The sequence below is a fragment of the Myotis daubentonii genome, chromosome 10 (genome assembly GCF_963259705.1).
Source record: "Myotis daubentonii chromosome 10, mMyoDau2.1, whole genome shotgun sequence".
Lineage (NCBI taxonomy): Eukaryota > Metazoa > Chordata > Mammalia > Chiroptera > Vespertilionidae > Myotis > Myotis daubentonii.
In genome coordinates this window covers 26,633,112-26,649,884 of record NC_081849.1, presented here as the reverse complement: position 1 = coordinate 26,649,884, position 16,773 = coordinate 26,633,112, and the positions used below count along the sequence as shown (strand labels likewise).

The window sequence follows — 16,773 nt, the reverse complement described above, 5'->3', positions numbered from 1 at the left end:
GCTTCAGGCCCTGGCCAGGCTCAGTTGGCCTGTTAGGGTATATACCTGGGTTTTGGGTTCAATCCCCAGTCAGGTTGCCTACAGGAGGCAACTGATCGATGTTTTTCTCGTACATCAATGTTTCTCTCTCTTCCTCTCTCTAAAATCAATCTTTTTAAAAAACATATCTTCGGATGAGGATTTAAAAAATATAAATAACTACATGATGGCGGATAGAAAAACTATAAGCAAATTAAACTATTCCAAGAAAGCAACCCCTACCACCACAGCCCCAAAAACTTTCTGGCTGGGAACCATCCACGCAATTAGTAAAGAGCGTCTTCTAAATGTGTCTGATTTCAATATTTCAAGCCATGAAAAGTTTGGTTGTTTTTTTAAATAAGGATTAGAAGTGCTGACAGCTTATTAAACATTTGCTTTTTAATTAGAACTTCTTTCTGTTCCTGCACTTAGTAATAAATATGTACAACTATGTCCAAAATTTACAGCAACAGCTCATCTGGTTGATTTTATTGTCAAACTAAACTTGACGGAGGTGAGTTGAACTTTGACTTTAAATCTAGTAACTAATATATTCATCTCTATAACTCCAACAGCTGGCACAGTAACTGTCAAAGAGCAAGCTCATAAAAGTTTGCTCAATCAAACTGAGCTGAGAAATATCTGTCAAAGATAATATGCCCTTAGTAAGAAAATTTAACGGAAGAATGAAACACGAATGGCTGGCACAGTAATTTTCTACAGTTCTACGAGCTCTTGGAAAATACAGAAAGAATAATGAATGATTCAAAGGGTATAAAAGTCAAAAACAATCAGGGTCTCAAATGACAGACCAAGTGTTGAAGACATTTAATACAAAATAAAGTGGAGCTAAAATCTAAGCTAAGGGGAAAACCAGAGAAAGAAAACAGTTACATGGGGAAAAAATTAAAAAATAAAATAGTTAGGCAGCAAATAATACAAGGGGGTCGAGGTCGTTCTTTACACACCCAGAGACAAATATGGACACCGAAACCCGAGTCTGACATTTTCTTCTCCAGGAACTACAGTGTCCAAAAAAGCAAGGCTAATGAAGTATTAACCAGGATGCATGCAAAAAATTAAAGGATTATTTTTATACGTTTTACTGATTTTATCAGCCTCTAAGGTATTAAGGATTCCTTTTTGAAAATAAAAAAAAAATCTACAAATATTATTTTGGCGTAAGCCCTTTCAAACATTTCACAGAACAAAGCCTCTGATTGTCCATTCATCCCTGTCCCCCCAACACACACACACACACACACACACACACACACACACACACACACACTCTAACCTTTGCTTTTTTCAACATTAATCCTATATAGAATTTTAAATCCTAGTTTTTCCTTTCAACAGTAAACATTTGCCATTTCATTTTTGAATATCTTCAAAAGCATCATCAGTAATTGTATTTTTATGAAAGTAATAACGTGCTCATGATGAATACACTCACTAGGCAGAGGGTATGGAATAAGCCCTTCTTTCCTATTTCCCACTCTCCATTTCCATTTCCCATAGGTAAGTCCTTTTTTCGGTGTTTCAGCATATCCTTTCAGGAATTTTCTACACGTCATTTATATCTATATATAAAGGATGCAGATTTAAATATATATCATTTCAATTCTTTTCAAGTTCCACTTCAAAAACATCTGTTCTTTATATGTATGTGCTTTCATGTGACTTCCTTTCTCCAGTAGCAGAAACTTGTTGTTGGGCATTGGTATAGTTGTTTTGGATACCAACAATTGGAACAGTCTCTGTATTTGGACAACAGACTCTCCATTGTCCGGTCAAAGCAAAAAAGAAAGAGGACACTACTTCTGATTATAAAAGTTGAAGGAGGCCAGGCTAGTCCCGGCTCAACAAACTGAATTCATCCACCCAGGACTTTGAATCTTAAGAAGATAAAGAAAAGTTCCAGGGACATTTAGAGATCATTTACCAGAGAGTTAAAAATCCAGCAATTGTAGGTATGTTGCCAGCAATGTGCAACCCAACCAGTCAGTCAATGATGTGTGCTCAGTGGCTTCATCTGCCTTGGTCCCTCCTGGGGTTTAGAGCCTGGTCATACAGACTTCCTTCTCTTCAATTCTGTGACCTACCTGATAACTTTCCCCTAAATTTCTTTCCTTGTTTTAGTTACCAGGACTGACTTCTGCTATTTGTAGTCAAGAACACTGGCTAATGCATCAACCTTTGCAGTAGACAATGTTTTATTTGCTGTCTTCTTTGGTGATTTTTTTTTAATTTTTATTAAATCTTTATTGTTCAGATTGTTACAGTTGTTCCTCTTTTTTCCCCCCATAGGTTCCCTCCACTCCATTCCCGCCCCACCCTCTGCCCTTACCCGCCCCCACTGTCCTCATCCATAGGTGTACCATTTTTGTCCAGTCTCTTCCCGCACACCCATATCCCCTTCCTCCCCTGAGAATATTCAGTCCACTCCCTTTCTATGCCCCTGATTCCATTTTGTTCACCAGTTTATTCTGTTCATCAGATTATTTATTCACTTGATTTTTACATTCACTTGTTGATAGATGTGTATTTGTTGTTCATAATTTGTATCTTTACCTTTTTCTTCTTCTTCCTCTTCTTAAAGGATACCTTTCAGCATTTCATATAATACTAGTTTGGTGGTGATAAACTCCTTTAGCTTTTTCTTATCTGTGAAGCTCTTTATCTGACCTTCAATTCTGAATGATAGCTTTGCTGGGTAAAGTAATCTTGGTTGTAGGTTCTGACTATTCATCACTTTGAATATTTCTTGCCACTCCCTTCTGGCCTGCATAGTTTCTGTTGAGAAATCAGCTGACAGTCATATGGGTACTCCCTTGTAGGTAACTAACTGTTTTTCTCTTGCTGCTTTTAAGATTCTCTCTTTGTCTTCTGCTCTTGGCATTTTAATGATGATGTGTCTTCATGTGGTCCTCTTTGGATTCCTTTTGTTTGGGGTTCTCTGCGCTTCCTGGACTTGTAAGTCTATTTCTTTCACCAGGTAGGGGAAGTTTTCTGTCATTATTTCTTCAAATAGGTTTTCAATATCTTGCTCTCTCTCTTCTTCTGGCACCCCCATAATTCGGATGTTGGTACACTTGAAGTTGTCTCAGAGGCTCCTTACACTATCTTCATATTTTTGGATTCTTTTTTCTTTTTGTTTTTCTGGTTTGGTGTTTTTTGCTTCTTCATATTTCAAAACTGTGACTTGATTCTTGGGATCCTCTAGTGTGCTGTTGGAACACTGTATAATATTCTTTATTTCAGTCAGTGTATGCTTAATTTATAGTTGATCCTTTTTCATAGCCTCGAGGGTCTCACTAAATTTATAGGCGGTTTCTACAAAATTCTTAAAAAACCTTATAAACGTGGTTTTGAACTCTATATCCAGTAGTTTTCTTTCCTCCATTTCTGTCATTTGTGACCTGTTTCTTTGTCTCCGCATTTTTTATGCTTCCCTGTGTTGATAGAGTGGCTTTCTGTGCTAGGTGTCCTATAGGTCCCAGTGGCCCAGGCTCCCCAATTACCTGAGGTGGACAGTCTTGGTGCACCCCTTTGTGGGCTTTGTGCACAGTCTTGTTGTAGTTAAGCCTTGATTGTTGTAGGTATCACAGGGAGGAATTGACCTCCAGGCCAATTGGCTATGAGAATCAGCTGTGTCTACAATGGGAGAACTTCTGTGCTGGAGACACCCTTAGGGGCAAGACTTGATTCAGTGGGGATTTAGTGCTCACTGAGTCTTCTCCCTGAATGTGTCCCTTATGGATCTGAGGAGTTGTAATCTGGATGGTCACACTCTGACCACTGGTTATACTGGCTCTTGGATCTTTAAGGAGGTGCTAATTTAGCCTCTGCCTGAGGCTACCCAGCAGGAGCTATGGAGAGATCTGCAGATTCCTCTTCTTTGTTTGGGGTTTGGAGGTGCCCAGATGAGGCCCAGCTGTGAAGCGATGCAAGCTGCTGTGGGGCCTTGGGCCTTCTTTTGGATGTTCTGGGTCTCTCTGACCCAGCTGCAGTTTGTTAGGTAATTTTCAGATTGCAAAGGGCCAAGCCATTCATATGCAAAAGCCTCTGCGCACAGCTTGCATGGAGCTGGGTTTCAGGGAATCAACAGGGTGGAGCAAACAGCTATGGCTGATCCTCAACCCTGCCCTAAGTGGCCCCGGGTCTCAGTGTCCCGCGGTAATAGCTGCAAGCACCTCTGAGAGAAAGCCGCCCTTGAGTTCCGACTGATGCCAGACAGTCCAGTTTCTCCCCGTATGAGTCTGAGTCCCCAGAGACTCGCATAAACAAACTGAGAGGCAAAAATCACATAATATCAATTGATGCAGAAAAAGCATTTGACAAAATCCAACACCCTTTCTTGATAAAAACTCTCAGCAAAGGGGGAATAGAGGGATCATACCTCAATATAATAAAAGCCCTCTATGACAGACCTACAGCCAACATCATACTCAATGGTCAAAAACTAAACCCATTTCCCCTAAGAACAGGAACAAGACAAGGATGCCCACTTTCACCACTGCTGTTCAACAAAGTACTAGAAGTGCTAGTCAGAGCGATCAGACAGGAAGAAGAAATAAAAGGCATTCAAATTGGAAAATAAGAAGTAAAATTATCCTTATTTGCAGATGACATGATACTATACATAGAAAACCCCAAAGGCTCCATCAAAAAACTAATAGACCTAATAAATGAATTAGGCAATGTAGCAGGATACAAAATTAACACTGAAAAGTCTATGGCTTTTTTATACACCAATAATGAACACACAGAAAGAAAAATATAAAAAAAAAAACAATACCATTTACCATTGCACCAAAAAAATTAAGATACCTAGGAATAAACTTAACCAAGGACATAAAAGACCTATACTTGGAAAACTACAGGACATTGAAAAAAGAGATAGAGGAAGACATAAACAAATGGAAGAACATACCATGTTCATTGATTGGTAGAATCAACATCATTAAAATGTCCATACTACCCAAAGCAATCTATAAATTCAACGCACTTCCCATTAAAATACCAATGGCATATTTCAAAGATCTAGAACAAACTCTCCAAAAATTCATCTGGAATAAAAAAAGACCCCGAATAGCCACAGCAATCCTGAGGAAGAACAAAGTTGGAGGGATCACAATACCAGACATCAAACTATATTACCAAGCCACGGTTCACAAAACTGCCTGATACTGGCACAAGAACAGACATACAGACCAATGGAACAGAATAGAGGACCCAGAAATTGACCCACGCCATTATACTCAATATTTGACAAAAGAGGCAAGCGCATACAATGGAGTCAAAACAGCCTCTTTAATAAATGGTGCTGGGAAATCTGATCAGATAAATGCAAAAAAATGAAACTAGATCACCAACTTACACCATACACAAAAACAAACTCAAAATGGCTAAAGGACTTGAATGTAAGACGGGAAACCATAAAAATCCTACAAGACTCCATAGGCAGCAAAATTGCAGACATCTGTCATAGCAATATCTTTACAGACACAGATCCTAGGGCAAGAGAGGCTAAGGAGAAAATAAACAAATGGGACTACATCAAAATAAAAAGCTTCTTCACAGCAAAAGAAACCATCAATAAAACAAGAAAGCCCACTGCATGGGAGAACATATTTGCCAATGTTATCACAGATAAGGGTTTAATCTTCAACATTTACAGGGAACTCATAAAACTTAACAAAAGGAAGATAAACGACCCAATCAAAAAATGGGCAAAGGACCTAAATAGACACTTTTCAAAAGAGGACATTCAGAAAGCCAAGAGACATATGAAAACATGCTCAAAGTCACTAATCATCCAAGAGATGCAAATAAAAACAACAATGAGGTGCCACCTCACACCTGTCAGAATGGCTATCATCAACAAATCAACATTAGGGGGGTAAGAGATCAACTAAAGGACTTGTATGCATGCATATAAGCATAACCAATGGACATAAGACACTGGGGGATAGGGGAGGCTAGGGGACTGTCTAGGGCGGGGGGGAAAATGGACACATATGTAATACCCTTTGTAATACTTTAAGCAATAAATTTAAAAAATAAAAATAAAAATAAAAAAAATCAACAAATGACAAGTGCTGAAGAGGATGCAGAGAAAAAGGAACCCTTGTGCACTGCTGGTGGGAATGCAGACTGGTGCAGCCATTGTGGAAGACAATATGGAGTTTCTTCAAAAAGTTACAAATGGAACTGCCATTTGACCCAGTAATACCACTTCTAGGAATATATCCCAAGAAAAAAGAAACACCAATCAGAAAGGATATATGTACCCTTATGTTCATAGCAGCAAAATTTACAATAGCTAAGATTTGGAAACAGCCTAAATGTCCATCAGCAGATGAGTAGATTAGAAAACTATGGTACATCTACACAATGGAATACTACACTGCTGTAAAGAAGAAGGAATTCTTACCATTTGCAGCAGCATGTATAGAACTGGAGAGCATTATGATAAGTGAAATAAACCAGGCAGTGAAAGAAAAATACCACATGATCTCACTCATTTATGGATAATAAAGAACATTATAACCTGGTGAACCAAAAGATAGATACAGAGGCAGGGAAGCATCAAATAGACTGTCAAATTACAGCAGGAAGGCTGGGGAGTCATGGGGGGGGGATGGGTAAGAGATCAACTGAAGGACTTGTATGCATGCATATAAGCATAACCAATGGACACAAGACACTGGGGGTGGGGTAAGGGCATGTGCCAGGGGTTAGGAGAGGCCAGGGGAAGGTCAATGAGGAAAAAAAAGGAGACATATGTACTACTATTTGTAATACTTTAAACAAAAAATTTAAAAAATAATAATTGCCAGTTAATATTATTTTTCCTGTAAAAATAGATGTCAGTTATTTATATGTAAATTTACATATTTAGTGGTGTGTAGTCCTCACAGTAGTTATAAACTATCTACAACTTTATTGTTCTCGAGTTGCTGAATTTGATTTATATATCAGAGTTCATCATTGACTAGTCTTCTCAGAAAATAACACAGTGATTTATTTATTGTTAATTTACATCTGAGGATGTCTCTCTGCCACCCATGCACATCAATGTCCACTTAGCTGAGAACAGATATCTTTGGTCCCAACTCATCCTCATTCAACACTTTGTCACCTTTGTTCTGTCTGCTGTATCCTGCCATTTCCTGGTCAGCAAATCCTGGTGAGCCTGACTTATCCTCCTTTCTGTGGATTGGAACTAGGGTAACTGTATAAAACAGAAGATCCAAATAGCAGTGGCCTGAGTCAAAGGTTTTCCTTCCTGTCATATAAAAGATTTAACCTATGCAGGCTATAATAGAGGATCCATGTCATTAAAGAGATTACAATGTGTCTTCCATCTCAAAGTCCCTTCATGTCTAAGATGGATTGATGGCACCACTCTATGTCCTAATGGGAAGTAAAGGAAGGCAGGTGAACGGTAAAGGAGTGAGCATACCAATTTAGTTGGCACCTTTAAAGAATTTCCCCATGAGCCCTGATTCAGCAGCTTGCAAGCAGAAGCCTCACTAATTACCTTTTGCTATACAGGAGGCTAGAAAATGGAGTCTTGTAATTGGGCATATGGCCACCAGAAACAAAATAAGGTCATTGTTAAAAATGAAGAAGGGGAGAATCAATATTGGGTGGGAAGATAACTATCTCCGTCACAATAGATGACATCAATTTTCTTCCTAGTGCTTACAGAATTTGTTTTTGAAATTCATAAAAATTTCTGGGTAATATCCAAGAGGATCTTTTTTCATTAATTTCACCTTGAATTCTTTTGATTTTCAGATCAAGGTCTCCCCCCTCCCCTCACCCCCCGCTTTAAGTAGGTTTCTTTATTTACACTATAAGTATTGCTTCTGCCTTAACAAAATAGCTCAGACTGGGTGGTTGAAACAAACAAATTTATTTTCTCACAGTTCTGAAGGCTAGAAGTACAAGGCCAAGACACTGGCAGGGTTGGTTTGTTCTGAGGCCTCTCTCATTGGCTTGGCCATCTTATCACTGTCTTCACATGGTCTTCCTTCTGTGCAACACTGTGTCCAAATTTCCTCTTCTTATATGTCTATAGGTCATATTCAATTAGAGTCCACCGTAATGACTTCATTTTAACTTGTTTACCTCTTGAAAGACCCTCTCTCCAAAATTAATCACAGTCAGTGGTATTGGGAGTTAGGACTTCAATATATGTATTTTAGGGGGATGCAATTCAGCCAATAATACCATATTCTGTAGAATACTTAAAATCATTGAATTGATCATTATTCTTTATCTTTCATACCTATTATCTTTCTTCTGTCATCTTGTCTCTCCATATCACTGATCCAATTCTTCACTCTAATGCTTGAAACAAAGACTATATTTCCCCACTTTATTTTGGTTTTTCTTACATTTTGTTCATGTTTTAGTTATTTCTTTTTGTATCCTTCCCATTTCCATTTTTATCATTCTCTGTTAACATTTCATAAAAGCTATATGCTTGCTGCACACAACCACAAAATTTCAGTAACATTCACAAGAAGCACATATTTTGATGGTGGGCAGTCAGCTGATCTTGGATCAGTTCCACATGTCTCTCATCCTCCTCGTTGGATCAATGCCATCATAGCAATGGCAGAAGCACAAGAGGGCATATGCTCACCGGCATAAACCCATTTCAGGTCCTTCCTGAAACGTGCTAATCGATTGGCAAAAGCAAGAACCCAAAAGTCAAAGGCAGGAAATACATTTTTCCCACTAAAGTGAAGGGGAAGGAGTGATAATTTTGAAAAATAATCTAATCTACTACATCATTTTCCATCTTTTGAGAAACCTTGAGCTTCAATCTCCTAAAGTTTTCCTGTTTTGCTTTATAAAATATTTTTTCAAATAAATGCTCTTTTCTAAGACCTCAAGGTAATGCTCATTTTCCCTTACACTACAGAATATTTTCACAGGACCCAGAGTATTTCTTCAATCCTTGCATGGGAAGAAATCTATTCAGACCTGCTAGTCACCAGCAGACACATGGAAGGACGTTCTTAGCTCTGCCCTACCTACCACTACTCCCTGCTAAGGTCCTGACATCTGTGTATCTTGCAAAAGGTTTTCTAGTGCCATATGCAGAAAAGGGACAGAAACTCCTCTTTCTCTGGCAGTGTCTCCAACTAAACTGAAGCATCACACACAAAGTCAGCAGGTTTTGCTTGAACAGGACAGGACTTGAAAGATTTCATTGCTGGCATGCACTGCATCCAGTGCTCCTCTTGTCTACAGCTAGTGAACAAGCGTGGATAGTGCTAAACTGCCCTCTGAAAAGGCCTATGGCTATTTCAAAGGAATCTCGGAAGGCCATGACATGCACAGCTCTCTGCTACCTGTTGACTGTGCCAATGTTCTGCTGCCTTAACTGACTTAAGTTCTAGTCTATTCCCTCCCAGGTCTATACTAACCTACTGAATGTCTTGAGTCTTCCCTAGGCCATTCAATATAGGACTCTCCTGAATGCTTCCAGAAAGAGGACTACAACCCTAAGTAACAAAGAATCTTATAACTTCAGTGCATACAGCCATATTTCTTAATTAGGTTGACATCACTATCCAATTTAAGGATTTTTTTTCTTTCTTCTGAGATAACCAGAGTATCTCTGATGGCCCAGCATATTAAGTCCCACCATAAATGTTTCTTATGTATCTTTACATAAAAGGACCATAATATTTCTTATGGGTCTTTACGTAAGAGGACCATAAGAAATGTGCAATGAAGGAATGAACAAACTTTGAATGTCAGCCTTTCAGAATATGGTGCACTGAAAACAGTATATTAAAAAGAAAATTTTAAAAAAACTACAATATTCTGGGAAACAAATAATATTCCATATTGCCATAGTACACTGTACCAAAGAGCCTCTGTAACCCACCTTATTCTCCCTTTTTCCTTGATACGCTGCACAATTCGGCTGGTGGATTTGATGTACAGGTGGCGGTGCAGTTCATCTATGAGAACTAAGTGAAGATTCATCTTCTTGCTGTGAAGCTCCAGCCTAAGGTCACTCAGTCCTTCTACTTGGAGCAGGGGGCCCTCCAAAGACTGGACTGCTGACACCTAGGAAGGGGAGGGAAGACAATAATGAATAATAACTAAGTACTCTAGAAATATTCTAAATAGGAAGAACTATTTTTTAAAGATACTGTTAAAAGAGAATCTATGAAAACCTTATAAACGTACAGTAGACTTTGTAGAGTACAGTAGTCCCCCTTATCGGTGGTTTCACACTCAGCAGTTTCAGTTACCTGTGGTCAACCAAGGTCCAAAAATATGAAATGGGAAAAAAATCCAGAAATAACTCTGAAGTTCTAAATTTTAGAGCATGCCTTTCTGAGCAGTGTGATGAAATCACACACCATCCAGATCTACTCCGCCAGAACATGAATCATCCCTTTGCCCAGCATATACTTACTACATACATACACTATGTCCCCATTAGTCACTGAGTAGCCACTTCAGTTATCAGGTCACTGTCATAGTATCACAGTGCTTGTGATAAGTAATCCTTATTTTGCATAATAATAGCCCCAAAGTGCAAGAGTAGTGATACTGGCAATGGAATATACCAAAGAAAGCCGTATAGTGCTTCCTTTAAGTGAAAAGTTCCCAACTTAATAAGAAAAAAAATTGCATGGTGAGATTGCTAAAATCTATGGTAAGAACCAATCTTCTTTCTGTGAAAGTGCCTAATTTATAGATTAACTTTTATAACAGGTATGCTTCTAAAGGCAGAAACATAGGACATATAGAATTCAGGTACCCACTGGGGGTTTCGGAACACATGCCCTGAGAATATGGGGTGACTACAGCACAATGTGGCTAGGCCTCGCTCTGCCTTGAAGGATTTAGCATCTGAGACATAGAATGCTGAAGAAAACAAGCTTGATGAAGATAAGCATGAAGGCATCTAACATACCGGCAAAGCCATACATACAATTAATTCCTACATACACTGCCTATCAATGGACACAAGTAAAATGAACTCCCCAATTAAAGTGATTATATCACGCATATTCTCACAAGAATTCCACATACTAATAGTTTAAATCAACTTTCAAAGCTAGCCTTTTAAGTCTAAACAGAAGCACATTATTAATGTTTTAATAATTCTTATGATGATTATGAACCAGAGCTTCATTAGCCTGAGTCTACATGTGAGTTTACATAAAGTCAGTCTCTCTTTCTCATATACACATACACAGGGAGGTCAATGCAATTTTACATGAATGCTACATGAGGACAATAGCAGTCATCACTCCTTGGCTTAACCCAGTTTGATAGAAGAATGAGGATTTGAACAGTGAACAGAAGATAAACTATGGAGAGGGAGATACTCCTGGTGTAAAGTGCTATTTGGGAGATTTTAAGACAAAATAGATTGGATGAATAAAAATGGTGTAGGGATGCCTACAACAAAGGGAGAAGATAGGGAGGGACTCAGGGAACCTGGAGCAACTCATTTGGAAACCAAAGTGTATATGTTTCAAAAGAAAAAAATAGCATGTATGATCTGATCCCATTTATCCATGTATATGAAATTATATTTATGTCCTTATGTATAAAGATCTTATATATTTTTAGTGAAAAAAAACTTAAAGTGAAGAGAATATTGAGGAGAATATTCACCTTTGGAGAACAAAGGTGGAAGGAAAAAAGCACAAAGAATGCAAATGTAATAAAAACAACAACAACAGAGAAGAGATGACCACAAGCTGAACTCAGAGGGCAAACAGCACACCAAGCTCCCTGAAGGGATTAGCATGTGATGACTATGCCTGCTTAGGTCATACTTCTAAATATTCCTAAGATGTACAAATAAAGGCAATAACTAATAATGCTTACTTCAGGGTAAAAACATTAAATGTATTTATGCAAATAAACATGCTCCTAAAAAATGAAGCATTTAGACAAAAGCAGTAAGTGGTGAAGGCCATGAAACATACCAGTGGTTAAGTGTTCATCAGAGATCTATACCAATATACACAGACATGGAGGAGTTGTGGACGGTGAGTATGGACAGCTTGGGAGCTGCCAAATGCAAAGTGGCCTGAGATGGGGAGGAAAATGCAAAGGCTCACCCACAAACAAATCACTTGTTTTGTGATATGCTAGAATCAAATGTCAGCAGCAAATAGGTTTCCTTACATTTACCAAGAAAGAATGAGGAAATGAAAGAGTGACAAGCCCTGGGCCAGCTCTGCCCTCCGAAGCCCGCCTGTTCATTTTCATGCTGACTTGCAACTGCCCTGCTCTGAGAGCCCTGGGCCTGTGCAAGCTGCAGCAATTCCAAATGGAAAGGCAGCCTCACCAAATGACCAGCGTGTCCCCAGGGAGGAAAAACAACAACGAATTCATTCACACGGATGCTCTAAAATGGATTTTAACTTGAATCTCTAGCAGAGAAAAGAGGACGCGGTAACCTTTAGTGACATCGAAATCCAGAAAATGAAAAATAATTTGGTAAACCACTGGTCCATCATGTAGCCTTATCCCTTAAGGTAATTAAATCCAACTGAGATATTTAAGCTTAAAAATCACCCACTGCACATCCAAGCTTGATTTGTTTGTAGGAATTTGCATGAAGATTTTTAACCCAAATACATCAAATTCCAAATACAAAATTATATGATGTCAACTTTCAAAGCCACTTAATTAAAATATTTTTAACACATAGGTAAAACAGCACAGTGCCTGGCACCTCTTTATTCTGTGGGCAAAGAAACCTCAGAGGGTGTTTTCAACATGCTTTGATGCAGCATTTTCAGTAAAGTGTTGTTTCCTTCATAGAACCATTGTGACATATAGATTACAAAGTTTCTGAATATGTTTCATTGACCCAAATTACAGGAATATAAGTACAATTAACACAGACACATACACACACACTATGAAGAGCTATCTTAAAAGATTTGAAAACCTTACCACAATGAGAATAGAGAATAGTCTCTTGTTTCTATATGAAAATACAGTGTTTTATTTTCTGTCCTTCACTTATTTAGAGTCGGTTTATAAAACTATAATCATGGAAGCTAGGCAAGGTCACTGTCTTCCCCCTACTCTACCCTTCCTAAGTGGTACTCAAACCAACTTGAAGAAAATAATTGTCAATGCAACGTTTCATCCCTAGAACATCAGTGTTCTAGCAGAAACCTGACATTTATCTTATCTTGCTTTAAGTAGCCTGCACCAGAAAGTTTACACATAAAGAAAAACTTGGTGAGGCAGCAGTCAAACCCACAACCATCACTGATGGCTAAGTCTGTTGTCCTGTGGGTCTGGCTTCCAGGTAGTTATTGACAGTAAGGCTTCACTACAGGAGAAACCCCCCTATATTTAGAACTGAGCATAATTCCTAATAAAAATACAACTACAGAGACATTTAATGTATGAGAAATGGTTATTTCATAAATTATTTCACCGTTTTCCAAATGTAATGACTACAGAACACTTCAAAATAATACACTGATGAAACATTAACAGGAATTCAAGAGATGCAGATGGATCAAAGCAGCAGCAAAATGGCCTCACAGGTTAGTGGCTATGAGAAGTTATCAAAATTGGGTTCACAGATGTGACTTTGTGACACTAAATAATGTCACAAATATATATTAAAATTGTAAATGAAAGGTGAAGTAGACAACAAACAGTGGAATAGTTCATAGGTAAATGTTGCCTATACATCTACTCACAAGACAATTATCATTCATTCATACCCCAATGACCTCTTAAAATTCTAAGGTATGCCATACCATTTCGTACAGATTACTTACTACAAGTAGATAATGAGCCAACTAATTGTATCTAGAATTTCTCTTACACATATTTTAAAAAATTATTTGGGGGCAAAGATGAGATACTACTTAGAAGGGAATTTTTTTTTTTTTCACAGAATACCAATTATTATCTAACAGAAAATTGGTATTCTACTCAACTTCTCATATAAATAACAGAAATCTGTTTTGGAGTTGAAAACAAGTATTTCCTTTAGGATTAGGAAAATAAACATTTACAAAACGTTTTAACACATGAGATTGAACAGGACAGCATGTTTTGTTATTAGAAACCTACCCATTAAGAAAACAGAAATTCTGAAAAATGTTTCCATAACTCAAAAAATAAGTGAAATGCAGTTAAAATATACATAATCGAGAACTTTCAAAAAATTTTACCTTGAGATGACAGATAAGTCTACAACAAAAGAAATCTTGGTAATTATGAACTGTAGTACCTATAATTTTTCTTTCCCAGTGTGTTTCTCAATCTCATTTTAGTTTAAATGAGGAAATCATTATTTCACAGTTAAATTTGTCTCCTGCCCACCTTATTCAGGCCGATTAGGTGGAAAGATCTAGTTTTGTGCCTTAAACATAAACCAGTAGAAAAGTTTCGGAGAAACACCAAAACTGGCCATACTCAACAGCTGCTTCCCTGAAGAAAATGCTAGACAAGAAGCTACTGGTCTTTTTTATTTATTGTTTTAGTTGGGAGAGGTGAGCTCCACAAAGGTAAATGACATTAGTAACTGTTTCTAAATAGAACTAAGGTTCCAGCCGAAAAAAAGAAAGGAAACTTTTTGTTTAAGTATAAACAAAAAACCAACCTGCTAACTAAACCATCTGCTAGCTAATGAAAATGCTTATTTTGGCAACAATATTCCCTAAGAAAGCAAATGTTTGCAACTGTTGAGTCCAAAACAAATATTTCCTTCAGGACTCTGATAATTAGTTTGTCTCTCTTAAGGAAGCTTTTTTTTTTTTTTTTAATAGTAAGACAACATAAACATTCTGAAAATGTTGCCTTGGCCCAACTTATGGATGCAGTAAAAAGATAATGAAATTTGACTATTCCAAGGAATTGATGCCTTCCCCTTTCCTGTATGTATATTATAAGAAGACACAAGCTAAACAATTTTTTAGAATGGTCTTAACTAAATAAGAACACCAAAAATCTTTGGCTGCAAACAACAAAGAAGCTTTCCTGGGAACTCAGAAGAGGGCAAGTGACTTAAGGCCTCGGGGCTATTGACAGTTTCCTATTTAGACCTCCCAGGAAAGCTGCAGCACAGGGCAAGGCCAAGAGCCTGGAGCAAAAACACCTTTTTTTACCCTAACTCCTCAGCCTATAGCTAATCAGTGATCAAATCAGGCAATCAAAAATGCCCATTCTTAAAATCAGTTTGCTAACATGCTATTGATCCAACCCATTCAGGTGCCCCTTTCCCCTAAGGAAACCAAATACCTATAATGCAGACTCAGCATGCTCTCACCATTATAACAGGATGCCGTCTACCTCCATTCTCCTTTCATTACTTTACCGCTAGGGCGATTGCATGTTTTTATTTAATAAACCTTCATCAGCTCAAATGAAGGGTTGTTATTAGTTGAGCTAACAGCCAAATGATAATGCTCCAGAGAGATATCAGTGCTTGTTGGTGCATTAACAAAGAGAGGAGAAGGGCTGAGGTCAAGCACGTGTCAATGTAAATGAGGCGATATTAGGTACTAAAGGCTTAATGCAATAGACTGCCTGGGAGATAATGGAATTTCCAGGATCAAGCAAATGAGATGAAGTTATTGATAAGTGAATGGGAGGGGGGCTGCAAGATAAAGTGCTGTCAAAAAAAGGCCTTTTACTTGTGAATTTCTTTTTTAAAATATCTTCAAATCTATCTTAGAAAACAAAACTCAAAAGAGATCAAATATGACATCTAGCTTCGTGAAACATCCTATTACTGCTGTGAAACACAGATTTGTTCTAAAAACACATCATCTTATTAAGCTATTCTTATGCTTTCTTTGGATTCCCCCTTATTTTTGCTCTTGTCTTATTTCATTTTTTTCTTATACATCAAGGCATTCTACCACAAGTAATTCCCATATTTTATATTTTATTAACACAAAGTCTAGGAAAGGGAAGCCAGGTCTTCTAAGATCCAGTAGCACAAGCCTCACAGAATGACAATATCTGAGAAACGAAACGTAAGAATGTTCTATTGTCAGGGACCTTTCAAGGTTGTCAAGACTCAGGCCCTCCACAACTTTACAGATTTAAAAACAAACAAACAAAAAACGTGAGGCCCAGAAATGTGCTTTTTTTCCTGAACCTTTATTTTTCTTCCAAATTACAAAGGTAATACATGCTCAATCTTAAAAACACAGAAAATCACAAAGGTAAAGATGGTCCATGTTCTTAATAATCAGATAAAATTATATCTTTTAAGTGATTCTTTCCAATCATTTTCCACACAAAGTTTTTTTGTGTGAAAATACTGTTATTTTTAAATATGCATTTTTAAAATTTGTCAATACATTGGGAACATACGCCCATCACCAAATATATACCAAAGAGCCTCTTTTGTTCCAAATGGATTTATAACAGATCTGTTCACAATTACTTTCCTGATGAAATTAAACTACACTCAACACTTTATGAGAAAGATAAGAATTGTAATTGCTTATGGGAAAGCTCATAAAAAAAAATCCTTCTTTAGTGCTAATCTTATGATTCTTCCAATTCCCAGTTCCCTTCAGAGCCCCATAAAGAGCACTAGAACCTGGATTTCTACTCCAAAATACAAGAGAAGAGACCACTGGGAAAGTTATTCTCATTTACCAAGTGTCCCAAAGTCACTTACACTTGTCATCGTGTTATTCTGGGACAAGAAAAAGTTACAAACAACTGTCCTCTTAAGAGTTGGTAAAGGAG

At 37.7% G+C, this 16,773-nt stretch overlaps 1 protein-coding gene across 4 annotated transcripts in view; it reads right to left on the bottom strand.

The window, feature by feature from the left end:
- EXOC4 (exocyst complex component 4) overlaps positions 1-16,773 on the bottom strand; it is a 753,652-nt gene that overhangs the window by 684,900 nt on the left and 51,979 nt on the right. For all 4 annotated transcript variants that reach the window (XM_059711814.1, XM_059711816.1, XM_059711817.1 and 1 more), the window contains exon 4: positions 9,941-10,125. In XM_059711814.1, coding sequence (XP_059567797.1) covers positions 9,941-10,125 — 185 coding nt within the window. The remainder of the gene's footprint in view (positions 1-9,940; positions 10,126-16,773) is intronic.